The 20,948-nt window shown below is 35.3% G+C and overlaps 1 protein-coding gene across 4 annotated transcripts in view; it reads right to left on the bottom strand.

The window, feature by feature from the left end:
• LOC140752276 (sodium/potassium/calcium exchanger Nckx30C) overlaps positions 1–17,296 on the bottom strand; it is a 91,736-nt gene extending 74,440 nt beyond the window's left edge. Inside the window, exons 1-2 of one of the 4 annotated variants that reach the window (XM_073086503.1) lie at positions 16,495–17,296; positions 2,145–2,168 (exon numbers count right to left, since the gene is read on the bottom strand). In XM_073086503.1, coding sequence (XP_072942604.1) covers positions 2,145–2,168; positions 16,495–17,178 — 708 coding nt within the window. In that variant the 5' untranslated portion in view covers positions 17,179–17,296. The remainder of the gene's footprint in view (positions 1–2,144; positions 2,169–16,494) is intronic. The other 3 variants (XM_073086502.1, XM_073086504.1, XM_073086505.1) reach the window with 3 other exon arrangements.
• Between the last annotated feature and the right edge of the window lie 3,652 nt (positions 17,297–20,948).

Genomic DNA, 20,948 nt, shown 5'->3' on the forward strand with positions numbered 1-20,948 from the left:
TAAATATGTTTTCTTTTTACTTTGACAGACAGGTTACTAAACTTTTGTAAATTACAATCATTATAATAAGGTTATTATAACTTGCCACTTCGTTGAGTTAATCATATTTTTGTGATGCAATTATGTTATGAGAATTAATAGAGAACAACATTTTTGATGAAAATTGTGTTCGTCTATACCGAACCGTTTAGCTAGCGCACTCTGGAAAAGCATCACATCTTTTCCAATTTCCGCTGAATTGATATTCAGATGCCATTATTTTTTCTTTTTGTTCAATCATAATAAAATATAGCCTACAGCACTCCTAAATAGTGTAGCTTACTGATTGTGAAAGAATTTCTATGATCGATTCAGTATTTCCGAAGATTAGTTCTTACAAACAAACAAATTAATAATGGCTCCTTGATTAATTTAAACATGCTTCAATCTTAAATTAATTTACGTGTTCTACTTTCTATGAATTTCATTCGTATTCATTATTTATTATTATATATTATATATATTCATTGTTTGATTTGTATTTGGGGGTAGAGGCGCCGTATATCGTGTTGTATATAATAATAAAATATGGTGAATAGTGATACTATGGTGCAAGAAAAATTGTGCTATAAAAGTTATATAACCAGGCGACCTTAGAGATCTGCAACCCTATTTGAGGTCAGTTATGTGCACTGATATATAAATAACCTATGCTATATAATAATATAACCTGAATAGAAACCACAGTGGCATTTCTGTATGATATAATACCAGTACATCATAGGCATGAACTTAAAAGATAGGATCTTTAGGGTTCGAATGTAGTAGCAACCATGTATACCTTAATCTGCCTTGTAAAAATGGTAAGCGTTGTACTGTTTCGAATTTGAAGTTGTAAGATAAAAGCTTATCACCAGCCATTTCAACTGTCTTCCGTAATAACCTAACTGTGGGGTTTCTCTTTTAAAACTCTAATTTTATTTGGGGTTATCAGTACTCCATGTATGACTGTAACCACGTACCAGGGGGAAATCTTTTTTGTCACTCCTCTCCTCCCAGACTAAACAGGTACAGTTTCCTGTAGCTGTAATCCACTACACTGACCAAGTAAGCATTGATAGGTTTCATACAGATTTAAGCACTAAAGCTGGTAGAACCCGCTGCGGTTTAACTCCGTCGGCACCACCGCCACACCTTTCAGCCCAATAACAGCAACTCTTAAGCGCTTCTATATTCTGGTTTGAGGGGTGTGGTAACAGAGACATACTTTTCCAAAACATTCCAGCTTAGTACTCGGGGGTAGCGGCACATCTGTGGACGACCTCAGGTAGGAATTTGGTCTTGCACTAGGGTTGATTGCAGATGGCCATGGATGGCAGTAGCTAGTTAACATTAGGTGGACTGCATGCTCGTCTGCTACTTCTATATTATATATAAAAAAAACTCTAGAGATAAATGAGATTTCCTGCTTGTGAATTTCAAATATCAGTACATACCTAGGATCTGAACATCGGACCTTTAGTGTAACAGATCAAAATTAACCACGAGGCTATCGCGCTATTACAATTCAGAAAACATAAAACACAATCAAAATAAATAATATAATTAACAATTCTTGCCATTGCGTCCCTTGAATTCGGAGCGGCGAAGCATGCCAGCTTAAATGTAAACATAACTGGAACATAAATACAAACCCTGTTTTGACGCAATAAGGGTTATTTTGAAGCGTTATTTACGGCATACGAAAGCCAAACATAATTCAGAAGCGTTTGTAAGTAATGTGTAAATTATCGTGTAATTGCTTGTGTTGTGTCCGAAGAAATTATTATATACATTATACATAGGTGGTTAAACGTTACGTAAAGTTTGGGTTAATGTATGTTTCTGTAAAATAATGCTGTTAACTTAATGTTAAGTTATATTTCCTATAGAAAAAGAGAGAGAGACATGTTTTTAAAATCCTATTTCCATTAAATAGAAAGAGTTTACTTGCTATTCGAAGAAAACATATTTTTACAGAAACATACATTTTCCGGTGTAATAGGTGGTTCAAAGCCTTAGCACCAAGAGAAGCTGCGAGAAGAGAAAAGAATACAAGCGATAGATAAGATAAGAAAAGATAGAAAAAGAAATGCTAAGTATAGGGCTCACCGAAGAGGACTCACCAAAGTCTGAGCGGCTGTCTGGTGCTGCAAAAACAGGCCTTAGTCAGTTAAGCCGGCAAGTGAAGGAAACAGCGATGTTAAGTAATGTTAACTTTACTTAACAAAGATATAAATAGATTCAGATTAACTTTAAGCAATACGTTATCTATTGTTAGCTTAGTTTAGAAGAGCCTTGTTCTTCTTTTATTTAGTTTTTCCTATTAAAAAGTATATTTTTCCTATAATCTTTGGTAACGTGACGAAATTGGTTTAACCGTTTCTAAGATATTTTCAAAATTACGGTAAATAGCTGTCTATTTCCATGTTTCCGGAGAGATATTTAAGAAAACATAATGCGTCTTTTGATTTCGCACAAATATTAGCTGACGTATCGAAAATTCTTTGTATATCGGTTATTTTACAATTATTTTCAATGGTTTTTGCAGTCTTCGTTAAAAATATAGGTTTAGATTGGTTAAAAAAAGATAGATTATGTAGTGTTTCATTGTAAGTGTATCTGTTAAGCGTAATATTAGTTTCTACGGAGAATTTTTCAGGGTACATAATTGTTCCATTTATCGTAAAGTTGAATTTGGGTGAGCGCAATATCACCCCAGTTTATTTTACAAAATTGCAGTAGAAAACGAGTTTCGAAAATGGATTGTCAGTATAAAATAAACAATTAGGATGCCCGTCTGCCCCGTTTAGGTGTAAATATAAAAAACTCGGAAATTTGTCGCTGGTAAATAGTATTTGAGAGTTTTTATTTTTAGGGTTCCGTACCTAAAGGATAAAACGTAACTCTATTTCTAAGCCTCCGCTGTCAGTGCGTTCGTCCGTCTGTAAATAGAGCTTTATCTCTTGAACCGTAATATTGAACTATAAACATTACTTTGAAAAATCAGGGGTGAATTAATTTGAATGACTTCTTATGTATAAAATCATTAGCATAAGAGTACAAACATGTAAGGGTAATAAACGGCATAATTATAATGTAAATTAAGTATTCAGAAAAGAATTCATTACTTATAAAATGCAGCTACTTTGCAATTAAAAGAAGCGGCCATTACCAATTCAAATCAGTGCGTTATTAACTGCCCCTTTATTAAAATTACCGCGTATTTAAATACGAGTCTCTCTGAGCTTCTTTCCATTTTTCTATTTTATATCGGATCCCTAAAGATTATTATAAAAGAACTAGCAAAGAAAGAAGTAGTAGTACCAAACCAGTATGTAATCCACCGGATGATAAGTGGTTAGTGCTGTTTATTGCCTGAAATCAACCCTAGCTTTTTACCCTACCCTAGTTATTTTATAATATATTTATTATATAGAGGTTAGCTACCGGTGCGCCGCTACCCCTGAGAAGGCTGGAACGCCTCGGAATAGTATGTATTCCTCACCACACCCTTCAAACCAGAACACAGCAGCGTTTAACACTGCTGTTATAGGACCGACATAGGCGTGCTCTACAGAAAGCTCTACCATTCAAATATTTTCGACGTCAAAGTTACATCGATTTCATAAAATATCACAGAGAAACGCTTCACTTATTTATCACGATCTTTTAACCCAGTTTTCTCATTTGAAACCGTTTGCCCCTGAGGACTAACGGAGCGGTTCTAAATAGGTCAGCCTTACAACACTATAAATCAGAAGCAGATGTGACGATGGTGTAGAACCACAAAGACCTTTTCGAAAGATATCACGGTTATGATTCCTCATTAAAACTAGCGAGGTAAAGAGGTTCGTTTGTACGAGATGCGGAGTTTCTACATGTTCGAATTGAGGTATAATTGTGAATATAATACTGATTTTATAGGAAGTTATTTAAGAAATGTTATGAGTCTCCTAATGAGGACTTTGGGGATTGATTTGTTATTTAATTATGTAGTATGTATTTTTATAATCTAAATTAGTTTATTTGCTCATTTTTATTTAGTCTATTGTAATACTTTTAAACCTAATTGAAGAAAAAAAAATTGTAGTTCTTTCAATCCTAATTTAATCTCCTAAGGGGTAAAATATAAAAAACTTAAGTGAATTTCGATGTCATAAACGGAACCTATTTTCCAAATTTGAAGTTCCTATCTTCAGTATTTTAGGCTCTGCAATCATTAATCATGAACTTATATAATATCTTTTTTATAATAAAATATCTATGACAATTTCCTAAATGGATAAAACCTGACCTACTTAAAAGTGTTTCAATCATTTTCGTCTTAAAGACTTTTCAGGAATAAGATATTTCCTTTCAAAGACATTCATGAATTGAAGCTAATATATTGGATTCATATATCAGAATTTTCTGGAATTTATTTTCAGTTTGGATTTCATTTTTTAGATATACATGTTAGTGAAGTAGCAAAAGAGAATGCAGTCCACCTGATGGTAAGTACCTACTGCTGCATGAGCGTCTGTAGTCAACCCCAGATAAGATTAGATTCCTATCTCACATTGGCCAGAGTCGCTTTGCTACCCCCGAGGACTAAGTTGGAATATCTCGGATAAGTATATCTCCCTTGTGACACTTTTCAAAGCGAAACACAGCAGCGCTTAAGACTGCTTAGATTGACCAGAAACAAGTGTGACAGTGGTGCCTTCGGAATCGAACCACAAATTGTTCTACCACCTTCAATGTAGTTGCAAGGTGATTGTCGACCTATTTCAAACAAAGCTTTCCTTAATAGTTATCTTACGAAGCGAGGTGGCCATGTCAAGGGTAGCTAAGCTACAAAACTGGCAAGGTTTTTCCAAAGAAAATGTATAGTAATCTTTGTATAGAAGTATCTTTTATAAGTTCTTACCTTGTCTATTATCTGGGCAACATGTTTACCATAGACTAAGGAGTTTTATCGTTGAATTCTTGCTTTATCTGGCATATTGTTTGTAGAATGGACACATATATGCTATTTTGGACACTAGATCTACAGAAATGAGAGGTGTCATGAGGCGTTTTAACATAGTCCCCATATTTATTATGTCTAATATTACATGCCACTGGAACTCATATAGATTTGTACACAATTATAGTTAACTCTTACTTGTGAATGGATTTTTAATCTTCAAAATTGTGGTAGAATGACTCTGAAAATTACAATCTTCAAACCATAACACCACAGCGCTACGCTACTGTTAGAAGATAGAAGAATAAGAGACCTTATTTCATTATGTAAATGATGATATTTCATAATGAAATAAGGTATCTTATTCTTTAACGTTCTTAACATAAATTCTGCTTTTTAGCCAAAATAACAATTACGTAATAAAACTCATACTGCAAGTTCCAATAATTAAAAACTTAAAAAAATCTAATGACGTTTGAATTTGGAACGGAGTCCAATTAGAATTCAGAATGAAATTAAAGCGCCAAATGTAAAAGTTAATTGGTTCGTTAATTTATATCTTATACGGGTGTCAAGGGCGGATCGCGCTAAGTGTGACGAACTCGGCCAAGTTTAAACTAGTGTGATGACGACATCTCCACAGATAACAAAATTCTATAGACGTTTGTATTTGAATTTCGAAACGTAGTATGAATTCCGGTCTTTTACGCTGTTTTAGAAGTTGGTTCGAATTCAAGTCATTCGCAGCTGTTTTTTTTTACGTAGATATTAAATTAAAAAATGTGTTTCTGTTCACCCTAAAAATAAAGACAATAATATTATTTATAATTAAATTTCCTTTTTCAATAGAATTACGATTACTTACCTCGACATATTTTTATGTATTCCCTAATTCGGTTTGGTATTTTTTATAGTCTGTGTCGCAAAATTTAAATCATTCCTTTAATTTTTAAATTACCATATTTATTTACACTTACTTAGCGTAAGTATTTTCTCCTATTGTAACACATTAAATGTGAACATAATTTTATTACGTATATTGCTATTACTTTCTCAATATTAACTTTGCAATGTTAGAACATAGAAACTGTAATAAATTTTATTGTGGAGCCGGCTGAGCGAGAGCGGTCTGTGTAGTGTCATCATGTTATACGAGATGGTGCAAAAACATTTTATCTCTAGAAACCAGACACAAGTAGAGTTTGCAGTAAGTGCTTGTCACTCTTGGTGATATTGTCTTTGGATCTATACTATAGTTGTGTTAGAATAGTACACGTAAATAAATAGGCCAACAGACTAGAAGCTAAGGCCATTAAGCAAAGGATTAAAAAGGATTAGATCTCTTTATACAGATAAAATATCATGTAATGTATAGTATAGCAAAAAATATATAAGTCTATGTTTGAATTTTAAAGGAAATCTGAAACAAGGCTCCTACATAAAATGACATTTTTTAATGTAATTTACGTATTTAAATTAAATTTTCGCATTTACCTACACTAAATATCTTTAAAGCGGATTTATGGCGTCATGTGTTTTATTGTATGTATGCAAGCTTAAGCTTATAAATCTTATAAACAGCACCTTCTCGAAATGGTCCATTAGACAGTAAGGAAGAAATGTCGAGGATCGAAGCGAACAGAGTAATCTTGAAATTGAACGGACTCTGGCGGAAGCACGCTAACATAAGAAACGTTAGTGTCTGTTCACATTAGGTTGGTCCAACAGTTTTACCGCTTGGAGACTGTTGGGTATAGCTGTTCATACTGAAAGATAAGGGGTCTCACAGACTAACTAGTTTAGTAACCGCGATAGACGAATAAAATGTTTTCGAATGTTAGATGACGTGGCAGTATTTCATTATAATCGATCCATGCCGCAAAAATAAAAATACGCCAGCCTCAGAGATCAGCGATCAGACTAACACTTCTCGAAAGCAATCCGCCAACCGTCACGGCCCGACGACAGCAACCGTCGACACGAAATGTCGCTTAAATATAACGCTCATAGTCGCTCGTGTGATCCATCCTAAACAATAGTTAGGTTAGACCGATAGGTCTAGGCCGTTTTACAGTGAACAAAAACTAAACCTCGGACCATAGATTAGTAAAGATACTTCGCCGCCTTGAAATAGAATGAAGCGACAAACGGCTTATGAGTAAGTTCTTTTTTTTAATTCTTGACAAATAAAAACATTTTTAGAGAAAATTTACGAATAAATAACTAATACTGCGTACTTTACATAATAAATAAATAATTATTTCAAATGTTTTAGGGACATTTTAGCACGGAGACGTGGCAAAACTTTTTTACGCAACTATTTCAATTCTCAAAACTGGGTACATTTTCTTGTTAGGAGTGAGTAATATTTACTAATCTATGTCTCGGAACAACAAAGTTGCAAAATTTGCAACATATTAGTAGCAAAAACCATATAGATTGATCAACTCCCTGTGATGCTTATGTAAATCTAGCCGACCCGTGCCCACTTCGTTTAGTGTTAATTATATTTTTGTGATGCTAATATAGAACGATATTTCTTTTTGAGAATTTTGAGAAGAACCGTTTAGTCAGCGCACGCCGGTAAAGCATCACATCTTGCCCAATTTCCATTCACTTGATATACATATGCCATTTTTTTCTCTGAGCTTTTTGTTCAGCCATAATAAAATATAGCCTATAGCATTCCTGAATAATGTAGCTTTCTAATTGTGAAAGAATTTTCATGATCGGTTCAGTATTTCCGGAAATTAGCATTTACAAACAAACAAACTTACAAACTTTACCTATAATATTAGTAGATATAGACTAAGCAGCGACTAAGCCAAGGCCGCGTACACAAGCGTAAAAGATCTTATCTATTCTTTCGGAAACCAAGAGGCAAATGAAGTGCTGGTGCTAAGTGCTTGTCGCTTCGGACAATGTGTTTCCGATCGTGGATTGACGATGTTGCTTTAGCTTTTTACTATTGTTGTTAGTGTTGCCAGTTTAGCGACTTTGTTAGGGTTGGCGACTATTATATAGTCTTAGTGACAAAAAGATTTAGCGATATAAGTAATTTAGTCACTTTTCGGGTGCAAAAAAAAAAGATTTTTGTCCATAACTACGGGATTTAAATAACAGTTCTACTAGAATTAGTGTTAGCAACTTTCTAGATTATGTGATGTTGTCCCTGTAGTTCCGGGACCAGAATAGGGCTACGGTATCCTCTGCCTGTCGTAAGAGGCGACTAAAAGGGGGCTTCCGGGGTTGCGGACGGCAAGAGTGGGAGCTCAAACCGCCCGGCCAGCGACCCCGGGAAGGACGGCGGTATGTGTGGTCGCATACCGTCGTGCACACCAGACGGTGTGGTGAGCATCAAGCTCACCTGGGCGGAGCCCGACGGGGCACATCGCTAAGAGGACTCCGGTTACGTTCCGTTGGAGATCCCGGAGTCCTCTACGCAGCGCCGAGGACGGCCACCGGGGGGGTTTTAGTGCGGTAAGAGTCCCACATAACCCCGTGTCGCTCCCACGGCACCGGGTACCTTTTGAAGGTTTCCCCCTCGTTAACAAAAAAAAAGATTATGTGATGTGTTTCTTTTTTTTATGATATAGGAGTAGCAGACGAACATGCAGTCCACCTGATGGTAAGTGAGTACTGCCGCCCATGGACATCTATAATCAACCCCAGATAGGATAAGATATTCCTACCTGAGGTCGGCCACAGATGCGCCGCTATCCTTGAGGACTAAGTTGGAACGCCTCGGAAAAGTATATCTCCCTTACCACACCCTTCAAACCGGAACACAGCAGCGCTTAATACTGCTGTTATGAGGTAGAAATAGGTGTGGCGGTGGTGCCACCGGAGTCAAACCACAAAGGGTTCTACCACCTTCAATGTGTGTGATGTATCTGTATATGTGATGTTGAGTTTAGCGACTTGGATTTTTTGGAACCTCTGATTGAATTTAACATATACTGTTTTAGTAAACAAATGTTATCAATATCTACCTTAATATAATGTAATATTGGTCTTAGATTGAGATCATGCTTGTTATGTAAAGTTTATTAATGCTGAATTGTTCTGTTCAGTATGAGAATGATTTATGCCGTGGTCTAACTTGCCGGTTAAGTGTGTCATATTCTATAAAGGTAAATTTAACTTTAATTACCTTACTAATAACGATAAAAAACCTAATCTTCATTTTCTACTTTACTAATAACGATTATTGGTAATTTATTCTTAAATGTCGATATACAAGTGCTATAAACCTCTAGACCTTGGTAAAGTAGTCCAAATTACTTCCTTATCATTATATAATTTCCCAAGAGAGCCCCAACAAAATCGGTGAACAGCTTAATAAACATTACGATAATGTTTATTTAAATGAATATTTATAAAATTATGATCGCAAAGAATTAATTTTACTTTAGATTATTACAACTTAATTGTGTTTTCTGTAGTTATACATTAAAAGTTCACCAATTCGCACTTGGCCAGCGCGGTGGACTACGGCCTTATCCTTCTCTTTCTGAGAGGAAACCCGTGCCCAGCAGTGGGACAGCAATGGATTGATGATGATGATGATGATGATAGAATAAAATAGTAAATGCGGTGCTCAGTAAAACTATTTTAGATTCACTGTCTCTTATTTCTGTGATAAAACGGAGTTACTGGTTTTCTTTTAAACGTTGCATCACACTTTTAGCATATAAAATGTATGAATAAAAATGAAATCTTTTTTAGCGAAACATAATCACGTTTCATATGTCACATATATGATATATGCAATGTCTGTTTGTTTGTACTAATATGAGTTTTAAACTTAAACAACTTAGGAGCTTTTATGAGCATGGCACTAAATAATAAATGTTTCTTATTATTTAAGTATTTATATTTAGACAGTTTAAAGATTTCGTCACAATTCATTATGAATATGGTAAACGTTGCCATTGAATATTTTGTAACCCAATTCTTATAACGAAAACTGTTTATTATTTAATCTGTTTATTCCTTCTATGTATACTAATAATATAAAACATAATGGATATATAATATGTAGATACTAATATTATTACTCTATATTGCTTTTGAGTCTTAAATTCAATACATTATTTCATATATTCAACATTTTTACAGATGACTAATAACAATACTGTTAACAGATAATTGATCAAAGTTTATCAAAATGTCTTCTTTGGAGGCTTCCAGATAAAATATATTAAAAACGAAAGAATAGACCGTGAAGATGCATATTGCATACTCAGAATTGCTATGGATAAAAAATCTAAATCATTTTCTATTCGCGGCGCATATCAAGGCTGAAGAGCCTTTATGAGCGTTAGTGCAACGTTTCCATTTTGTTCTTAATTGTAGAACCACAGCACTGTTTGTTCGCCAATTGTAATGAAACCACAAAGTAGTTTGTACATATGCTGTAGTTTGTGTATTTTCATTTAAGTAGAACCTAACGGCTCTAGACTGTTATAATTATTTTTATTGTTTGCGCTTATGTGTCGGGAATTTGAAATGTTTTGGAGATAGGTAACAGTAAAAAGTAGTAATTAATTTTCGAATGTGTTTGTTTATCTTAAAAGTAAGGTAACTCTTTTTAAGTATGTAATTGTATTTTATTTCAATACTAGTAATGGATTTTTGAGCGTCCTAGTATTATAACCACAGTACGTACCGAGTCTGCGAGTCTGCGAGTTAAATTTTTTCGTTTATTCCATACTATAAAGTAGGAGAAATTGTAAGAAATTCTACCTAACTCAAGATATTTTTACAGATTTTATTTGCTAAAAACTATATGACATTATCTTATATACAAAATTCTCATGTCACAATGTTAGTTATCGTACTACTCCGACACGGCTCTACCGATTTTCACCAAATTTTATATGCCTATTCAGTAGGTCTGAGAATCGGCTACTATCTATTTTTATACCCCTAAGTGATAAGGGTCGTTCACCCTTAACATTTTTTTATTTATATGGCAACACAACGTTTGCCGGGTCAGCAAGTAAGTTTATAAAATCTTTTAGTTTTAATGAGTGAAACCACAAATACTGTCTTATATACAGTAAAGTTTACTTAACCTACTATTTTAAAAAAGTATTACGTCAAACCCGCAACAGATAAAAAAATCTAAATAATTGTCTATTCCACGCGTAGTGTGTCACGTAGAGCTCTCATGAGCATGAAACATAAATGAAACGTTGCCTTTTTGACCTTAATTGTAGTGCCCGTGTGTTTGTCTGTCATAACAACTTTGTGGATGGGAACGCTTAAAAATAATTAGCGAGAGAGCAAATACTCGTGAGGAAAAATGTTATTTTGGGGATGTGTAAAAATAAAGGATTTGCGCAACAAAATTAAGTCGTTAATTTAATGTTTTTAATGAAGCTTGGAATAAAGTAGATTTAACCTTTTTCCGACTGTAGAGGTGGTCCTCTCTGTAATTTGAATATTGTAGTACTACTGTTACTTTTATTTCTTTTTTTATAAAAGCACAATGGTTACTAGCGGTTTCAAAATGTTAAAGTTCTATCATAGATTAGTAAATATTACGCACTCCTAACAAGAAAATGTAACTATTTTTGTGTTGGAAAAATATTTAAAAAAAATAGTTTTTAGATCATTTACGAATGAAACGATATGTCTCCTCACTTTTTCTTCGATTTCGTGTTTTTCAACCACTTAACTGCGCATGTCAGCTGTTTAAGCCATTTAATGGCTTCCTTCAATTACAAGGTGGTGAGATATCTATACTTATCTATGAGTTGTTTCAAAGTATACTCAATGACGTATTATCTTCTTTTAACAGGACTTACACATAGTGTGTAAGTCCTGTTAAAAGAACACTTAATTATTATGTTAATTTCAATGTCATAAGTTTACAGCGCTTATTTACATTGGGTGCATTGTCTGTGCGTGCACTGAATGCTCACTTTGTCTATTACATGTCTATTTGACTTATTTACAAGAGTATGTGATTTTTCCATATATACAATCTATTATCGATTGTTTAATATCAATTTTGCGAATTAAATCACAAATAAAATAAAAAGGCAGACAGAAATTACATTTCATTGTATTTAAAATAATACTATTGACTCGAATTAATGTGTTTCCGATACCAAATTATTCTATTGATAGATCGTTAATCTATTAGCTGATTAATATACGTGTTGTTGCGGCGAATAACAAACGATTTATCAAATTTCCTGCGAGTCGATTTGTGGTTATAATTCTCGCATTAGCGGTCGTATTTAACGCCCATTAAATTGCACGCGTGGGCCAAATTGGCATAAATTTTACATTTAGGTTGCGTTATTGAAACTGCAAAATACAGTATGACACTTTGGCGAGCGGCCAAAGGCTTAGTTGTCTATAGCGACTTCCAATGTATTGGTAGTATGTGATTTTGATTTTTTATCTCTTGTTCGATTTTACTGGCTAAATGCACAGTGTTAAGTATTCTTCATCAAATGAAGGTCTAAAGTGTTCTATACTTTTCGTAACCCAGAACTATCATAGATATATTTAATGTAAAGTCTAGCTAATCTCCTTTCAATTCAATTTAGAAAGATAATCTTTCTGGCGTCCCTAGAGCATTAAAAGGAAGTATCATTAAAAAGCTTTATAAACCGTTTACGATTTCAGAACCGGAATGTAACCATTAGCAAGCGTGTTTATTATGATTGAATTGTGTATACATATTTAATTGTCAATTAAAATGATTCAAAGAATCAATGCAATTTAAACCTAGCCCAAACTCTTACCGAAAAGAAATTCAAGAAATTTAACATAAAAATCTTTTTAAAAATATTTTTAAGTCGTTAAATACTTAGTAAATGCTATTTTCCTTTGGTTTCTTTAAATAAAATGTGTGAAAACTTCGCAATAATAAATTGTGTTAGCGTAGAGAGAACGTAAACGCGGGCCAAGTTAATAAGGAATTCTTAAGGCATGCTCCCTAACGTTAATATACGTAATGTGCTGATGCAGGCGTACGTTTCGGTTAAACCTAATTACTGGCTGTAAGTGTATCTGCTATTGCGATACGTGGAATGGGATATTCGTATTCTGTTAAGCTACGTTTAGTATTACGGGTACGATTTAAGGATGGGTTAAGTTTTAAGGATAGGTATTCTTTTACATTTTTTCAGATGTCCGCCGCATTGGTGTAGCATCGTCGACTACGCTCTAGTTTCTGTAGTTGTGGGGAAACAGCCCAGCAGTGGAATACAAAAGAGTTTCAGCCAAAACGTTGATACTAAAATTTACTTTCACCATATCTAAATAGTAATAAATCGGGATACTACGTAAAATTTCTACTCTTGTAAGATAGGTTTAAGACAGAATAAAAAATATTTAATGTTAAAACTGGCAATTAATTCAATTTAGCGTAGATTGTGGTATAGAATAAAATTCTATACTATTCAGATTTGCTACAGATTGGCCGTAGTTTCGTCACAAGTACATTTAAACGAACGACCCAATTCTGTAACGAATTTTACAATTGCTAGATAGAATTTGGATTTATTTTAAAATGGTAACTTAATTGCTTTTTCCGTTTATGCTATTTGAACTTTTTGCGTATAATTCTTATAATTTATGTGAATAATTGTGGTTTCACGCAATCACGCAATTTTGGCCAGGTAAAATATCCCGTAACGTAGAAGAAAGAAGTCATATAGTCGAGATATGCTAAAGATGTGTGTTATTATGCTGTTCTTCCGGGTTCAATTTCACGCACCACTTATTGAAAAAATAAATCCTATCCATTTTGAAAATAAAAACTCCGAAAATATATCAACATAAAGAGTTCATTAGTTTATATGACATCTACCCAGCTAACCGTACACCAAGCAAATACGCTACGAAGAGCTCCGTGCCTTATAGTGAAGCAGAAACAGATCCATGATATAAGAGAATAACACATTCAATAACAAAGCTTCAGGCAAAATAAAAAAGCATATCGAAAAACTCTTCATAGCAGAACTCGTTTTCTTTATGTTATAATTATACAGCGCGGTGGCGCTTATTCGAGGGGACATTATTTACAGAGTTATGTACATATGTTTTATTTCAACACCACGTTGACACGAGAAAGGTCAACACACCAAAGGTCCACCTTGTTTGTGTTAATTAAAATATGACAAGGTTTCCATTAGATAGGTTAACTTGATTCTAAAAATACACAAATGGGTGGGTACGCTAGTGGAGAAAGCAGTATTTTATTTTCGACTTTACTGGACTACGTTGTTAGTTTTAAAGGCAAAGAAATTATCAGTCGAAACGATGTAAGTGGGACAACTCTTCCTATTAACTGGGTCAAGTCTTTTAACTGACCTATAGAAGTGAGTGTGAATTTAGTTAAATTACTTAAAAATTAAAACATAAGCGTTGTAATGTGATCAAGCACATTTTAACGCTATTGAACATAAATCTCGAATATAATGTAAGAGCGAAATTGTTATTAAATTACGAGACTTTAGCTTTATGGCGAGTTTCGCTTGCATTCGCTCAAAACAATGCATCACTTTTAATAGTCGACAGGGCTATTAGCGCTACGGCTATCGCTACGGCGTAGCCTCGTAGGCTCGTAGCGGTGGCGTAACGTAGGCCGCTCGTAGGTAATTGCAGTAACGGATCTTGGTTTTTTGTTTCTCTACACGTTTTATGTGAAGTGGTTAATGCTACCATATTGTTGTATTGTTATTCTTAATGATTTACTACTGAAGGTTAACATTGTAGAAGTAACGTAAATGTGTATATAATTATTACGGATAGATTAAGTTATATAGATTACGAAGGTTATTCTGAAGGCATCTTATTTGAGGACTATAACAGTGTAAAGTTTAAGCTTCTTTATAAGTCATGAAGTATAATAAAATTGGTCGAGGTCATTATAAGATTTTTTGGCTAATTCAACTAAATAGCACTAAAATGCGGAATAAACTTCATTCCCAAAACGAAAATGTTTAAACGTTTTTCTATTTTTCTAGTACAAATCCCAATGAACAAACGGAGGTTCCAGTCCCTAATAAAAATACACGTTTTAGCCTCTGTTTAGCTTACGTAATGCTTGGCTTTGAAATTACGATTTTTGTTTTGTTGCTTTGTTTTTGAGCTCATCTTTTCAGTATTTTTTCCAATGCCGCATTTGTATTTCGTGTTTCACGCTTAACTATTTAAACATAATGATTTATTAGTTATTATTCGCGATATGGTATAAATTGCACAATTTTGCATTGCGAAAAATTATTTCCGCGTATTGTAGATGAAAGATCAGTATAATTAGATAATAAATAAGAAACTATTTTAGATTATTCGGGACCTCAATAAATAATCAACGGAAATTAATTTGGATTCATTACATATCAAATGCCATATAATAGTAATTTTTGATTAAAATGACGATTCGAGCGACTTAATGGCTCGATGTATTAGCAGATATAAGATTATAGGTTCTACACCCAATTAGTCATTAATCTAAACGAATTTAGACTTCTACGATTAAATATTTATGTACGTACTTATCACTGTGTATGTAATAAGGCCCATTATCCGAATCGTAGTTTGGAACTATTAGGGTAAAAAGCGTTATTTATTTATCATAGATATCACGGCACGATTAAGGAGCGAACGGAAGGGCGGTGGGCGGGCGGTCCTGAGACACGCGACCCAAGCGATCGTTACAGCAATAAAAACTTAACCCAATTCTTTCGGCTCTCCCGAACTAACTTCGCTAATCGTTCCCATGAAAATACACCTTAATCGGCCGAATCGAATCAAAATCCACACGTGAACCGATCACGCTAACGTTACGTAAGCAACGCAGGGCGAGCCTGCCGTGCAGTCGCCATAACAACGCACCTCAAACAACGGTAGTACTCTAATAAACAACGATAGACAACGACCATGGCCGCGAACTCGGCCAATCGTACGATAAACACGTAATTCCACGAGTACAACGTTCGTATCGCGTACGATTCCGGTCCGATTGCAAAAAAAACTGTTCTACGAACAGTGACGGACTGAGCGAAACTCCAGTGATTGAACACGCGAAACAAGACCCGTTTGGATACGCCTAATTCGATATTCAAACAAATAGTCCACTGGCTTCGGTATTCCAAGTACGTAATTCCGTTCTGTATTCAATTCTGTCGCCTACCAAATCTGAATTACGAGCAGTGTTTGTTTAGTATAAAGTTCGGCTTATGTTCGAGTTTGAATAATAAATGCTAATCGCAATATAATACTATGAAATATGACAGCACACTCAAATACGTTACGACATCAATGCTATTACTAGGATCACTAATTCAAAGATCGATTTTGTTCTAAATCACAGGCTCTATCAAACTAAACATTTCCTAGGGTGAGACGTGGATTTGGTAAATTAAAAAAGCAAATAATTTTGATAATATTGTTAGATTCGTAAAAAGTTTGTTTAAAGTGTATATCACAATTTAAAGCCGAAAGGAAGCCAAATCCACGTCAATTGCATGCAAGGTTTGTGCGGGCGAGCTCACCGTTGGCATCAGCTGATCCGTACTCCGAACTCTGGTCACCTTGTTTTTGTATATCAGCTTCTTCAGCGCCCGCTCCACTGGCTGGTTCCATCTCATGAACATCACGTACGCGCCGTACAACGAGAAGAGGACGAGCGCCTCCTGCCAGTATATCACGTTATCACGGAAGCAGTATATCAACACCATGAGGCTGATCGAGTAGAAGGTACAGTCACGGAACAGTGGCCACCAGGTGAGGGAGAGCGTGGTGCGGGAGAACAGGGCGCACGCACCGATCACGAACAGGATATTGAACACGGCCGAGCCCACGATCGTGCCGATGCCGACGTCGTCGAACGACACGAACACTCCGATGATGGAGGTGAAGAGTTCCGGCGCGGAGCCCCCCGCCGCCATGAACGTGGCCCCAGCGACGTCGTCGCGGATCGCGAGCCTCTCGATGATCACGTCCAGCGAGGGCACGAAGAACTCGTCGCAGACTATCGCGAGGGCCACGAACATGTAGCCCATGCCTATCACGTGGAGGAAGACGGCCCCGGAGCGGCGCTGCTCATCGGTGAACAGGTCGGTGGGGAAGAGCGGGGCCTTCTCCTCGAGGTCGGGCTCTGGCGAGGCGAGGTCGGTGGCGTTGGGGTCGCCGGCCCGCGCCGCCGCCAGCAGCGCCAGCAGCAGCGCGCCACCCATCCCGCGCTCCCGGGGGCTGAGAGCACACTGCCGACCGACACACGACGCGTGCCGATCGCTATCGAAATGGAACCTGCTCCGGAATTCGATCGCTCTACTTGATACCGCTCATTCGAGTTACTCGCGTTCTTATCGAATCGATTTTAAATATTCTAGGTTGAGTGAATGATTTAAATATTTTTTAAATTATTTTACTAGTTATCATGAATTTCTATGTTTCCCTGTACGAAAAATCGTGAACGTAAGTAAATATTTTAATAAGAAAATTATAAGCCATATTTATTTTATTCGTATCTCAAATTGCTATCAAATATCACAAAAAAATAACAATTCCATATCATAGACCACCCATAATAAACCCTGACGCAAAAGCTTTCATCTGTACCTTTTAAAAACGTCTTAAAAATAGAGCTTTTTATTTGATCATTCGATTTTCCCAACTCGGAACATCGCGAATCGATAGGGAAGGGGCGCGTCTATGCGGCCCCCCTCGCCGTCCGCTCGATAGCACCGCACTGCGCCGCGCCGCCGCCGCCCGCACCGCCATAGATCATTTACGTATATAGTAGTAGAATTAGGCATTAAACATTCGTTGGAGCATTCGCCTATCGTTAAAAGTGTAATATTGAGCAACATTACCTATTCTTTAACATAATTATAAAAAGAGCTGTTGCTAATTAAAAGATTTATTTTGTTATTCTCTACATTTGTGTTTTATCTACATGTGCATTGATTGGTCACTCCAACTAGTTACTAATAAAACTATCAATCGGTTTGATGTGGAAGGTATCGATTGGTATAATAACAATTAACAATCCGGATGGAATGATCGATTATACAATCGATCGACTATCAATCGAGTCGCGTAATCTCATTGTATAAATGATCAAACCTCAGTTCAACCGAAGTACGAGAATAAATTCGCCCGTCTGAAATGACCTCAGTAGTATCATCATTGTAATATTTTAATTACTATGTAAACAATATGTGCTCTTCCGATAGTCGTAATCAGTATGACATTGACATGTTATTTAATGCTATTGATAACTTTTAGTAGTTTACTACTATATAGCTAGTTTCTGGGTTAATAATTATCGTACAAGGTTAAGGTAATAATTATCGCACAATTTAGCGATAATTATTGGATCATTTGGTGTCCTTCATTTAAATCAGGAGACAGCGTTTTAAAAACAAAACGGCTGTCTGACAGTTTAAAAATATAGCTTATAGTGTATTAGCACATCACATCGTCACATCACCAAGCCATTATCATCCCACTGCTGGGCACGGGTCTCCTCTCATAAGGAGAAGGATTAGGCCATAGTCTACCGCGCTGGCCAAGTGCGTATTGGTACACTTCTATACCTTTGAGATTTTTTTTATAAATCTCTCAGGTATGCAGGTTTCTTCACGATGTTGTCCTTCACCGTTTAAGCAAGTGATAATTAGTTTCTTATACCCACATAATTTGAAAAATGAGAGGTGCGTGCCTGATATTTGAACTCGGACGCCTCGATCGAGAAGCCGAGTTTCTTTACCACTTGGCTATCACTGCTACAAATCAGACGAATCCAACGACACCTTATATGTAAAAATTCGTCATGCCGTTTTAGCTATAGCGTGCCAAAGAATGAAACATACAAATATACACTCGAAGAACACTACCTTTCATTGTCGGGTAAAAGTAGAGTCAAGGTCCTTTTATAATCAGCTATCCACAAAAGTAACACAGATCCGTTAGATAGGCAGGCAGGTAAAAGTATGGAAAAAGGTTGGAACTTCTGTTCATAACATTCTCTTTGCAAACACTTGCACCGCCGATGAATAGACATGTCTTCACACCGTACTACTACACGCTAAAATTATTGTTTTGAACCTCCATCCCCTAACGAACGTATGGTGATACGCTCCACACGTCATGTAATTCGCGGATTAGCGTTAAGATTGAAATGTCAATTAAATCGTAATTTAGAAATGACTAACTATAATTTTATATATGAAAATATAGTAGCAAATATGTATAGTAGTTACAAACTTGGTCTATAGATTGCAGGGTTCATATTCCAGGCTTGTGTTTAAAAAAAGCTAAGTATGTGCGTATTAAACAGCGGAGAAAATCATCATGAGAGAATCTACACGCCAAGAATTATTATAATTATCTCAAGGGTGAAGCCTACCAATCCGCATTTAACTCGATGGCCGATGCACTAGGTCATAAACTTCTCTCACTCTGCGAAGCGAGGATCGCGTCCAGCGGTGGGATAGTAGTTACTGAAAATTAGTTCAAATTGGCGCGTAATCCACTTGATATTAATAATTTGTCGCCCATAGACATCAACGGTAATAAGATTGGAAGTGTATTCGGTCGGACATAGATAAATAACCCCTGAGAGATGAGTTGTCTTAAGGCAGAAATATACATTACATTTAAATATTTTGTATGTAAATATGATCAACGTGTTTCTTTTCAGACATTATGGAAAGGAAAATATTTACTTACAAAATTGGAGTAGGAAACAATCTTGAGGTCCACCAGATGGTAAGTGCCACCTATGGATATCTGATTTTCTACCGCAAGAACTGTTTTATAATAGGAAAATAAGTGTAATGGTGGTACTGAGGTTGAACTGTATCTACTAGTTTTAAATTAAACGACTTCAAAAAAGGTGATTATTCGTTTGCCTTATTTTTACTTTTATAATTTGGTAAGTTTGGTAAATTGTGGTCTAGTCTTGGAAGTATAATTTTGTATTAAAGCTTTCGGAATTGCTGATTAATTAGAAATGTACTTCATTAGTTCATAATATTAAAAAAACAATATTTTTAATTTAGTTTGTATTTTAAACGGATACAAAATACTATATGAATGCTTATGTTACATATTTTATTCAAGTGATTTAGCGAGCATCACAAATCACGTAGACTTAAAAATAAACCTTGAATAGGGTTGCCATCTAAATTATATTATATAGTATTTTACTTAGTACTATTACAACATAATAATGGCGTCCGAAAAGTAATATAATTACATGGATAATTCAGATGTCGTGGAACCTTTCCTCAACCGTTTCATGGTTTGGAAATCATATATTTTTAAAAATAAGATGAAAAAAGGTCGTCATTATAAATGTCTTCTATAGAAACGTATATTATTATTACAATAAAAAGAGTAGTAGCAGTAGTTTTTTGAGCGTATGTATGTTTTTCTAATTTTTTTGGCACGCCCTCTAGCCCAAACAGTACCTTTACCATGAGTTTTTACGTTTTGACAAATATGACTGTTTTGGTATTTATTTACGTATTTGCCCATACAATTTCCAATCAGCGTCCCTAGCGGATGGTATCAGAACTATAGTTCCAGTAACGTAACATTAAATGTCTAAATGATTATTCGTTTGCCTTATTTTTACTTTTATAATTTGGTAAGTTTGGTAAATTGTGGTCTAGTCTTGGAAGTATAATTTTGTATTAAAGCTTTCGGAATTGCTGATTAATTAGAAATGTACTTCATTAGTTCATAATATTAAAAAAACAATATTTTTAATTTAGTTTGTATTTTAAACGGATACAAAATACTATATGAATGCTTATGTTACATATTTTATTCATGTGATTTAGCGAGCATCACAAATCACGTAGACTTGAAAAATAAACCTTAAATAGGGTTGCCATCTGTATTATATTATATAGTATTTTACTTAGTACTATTACAAAATAATAATGTAGTCCGAAAAGTAATATAATTACATGGTTAATTCAGATGTCGTGGA

The sequence above is a fragment of the Epargyreus clarus genome, unplaced genomic scaffold (genome assembly GCF_041222505.1).
Source record: "Epargyreus clarus isolate Ecla_fem2 unplaced genomic scaffold, WU_Ecla_fem_2.2 ptg000024l, whole genome shotgun sequence".
Taxonomy (NCBI): domain Eukaryota; kingdom Metazoa; phylum Arthropoda; class Insecta; order Lepidoptera; family Hesperiidae; genus Epargyreus; species Epargyreus clarus.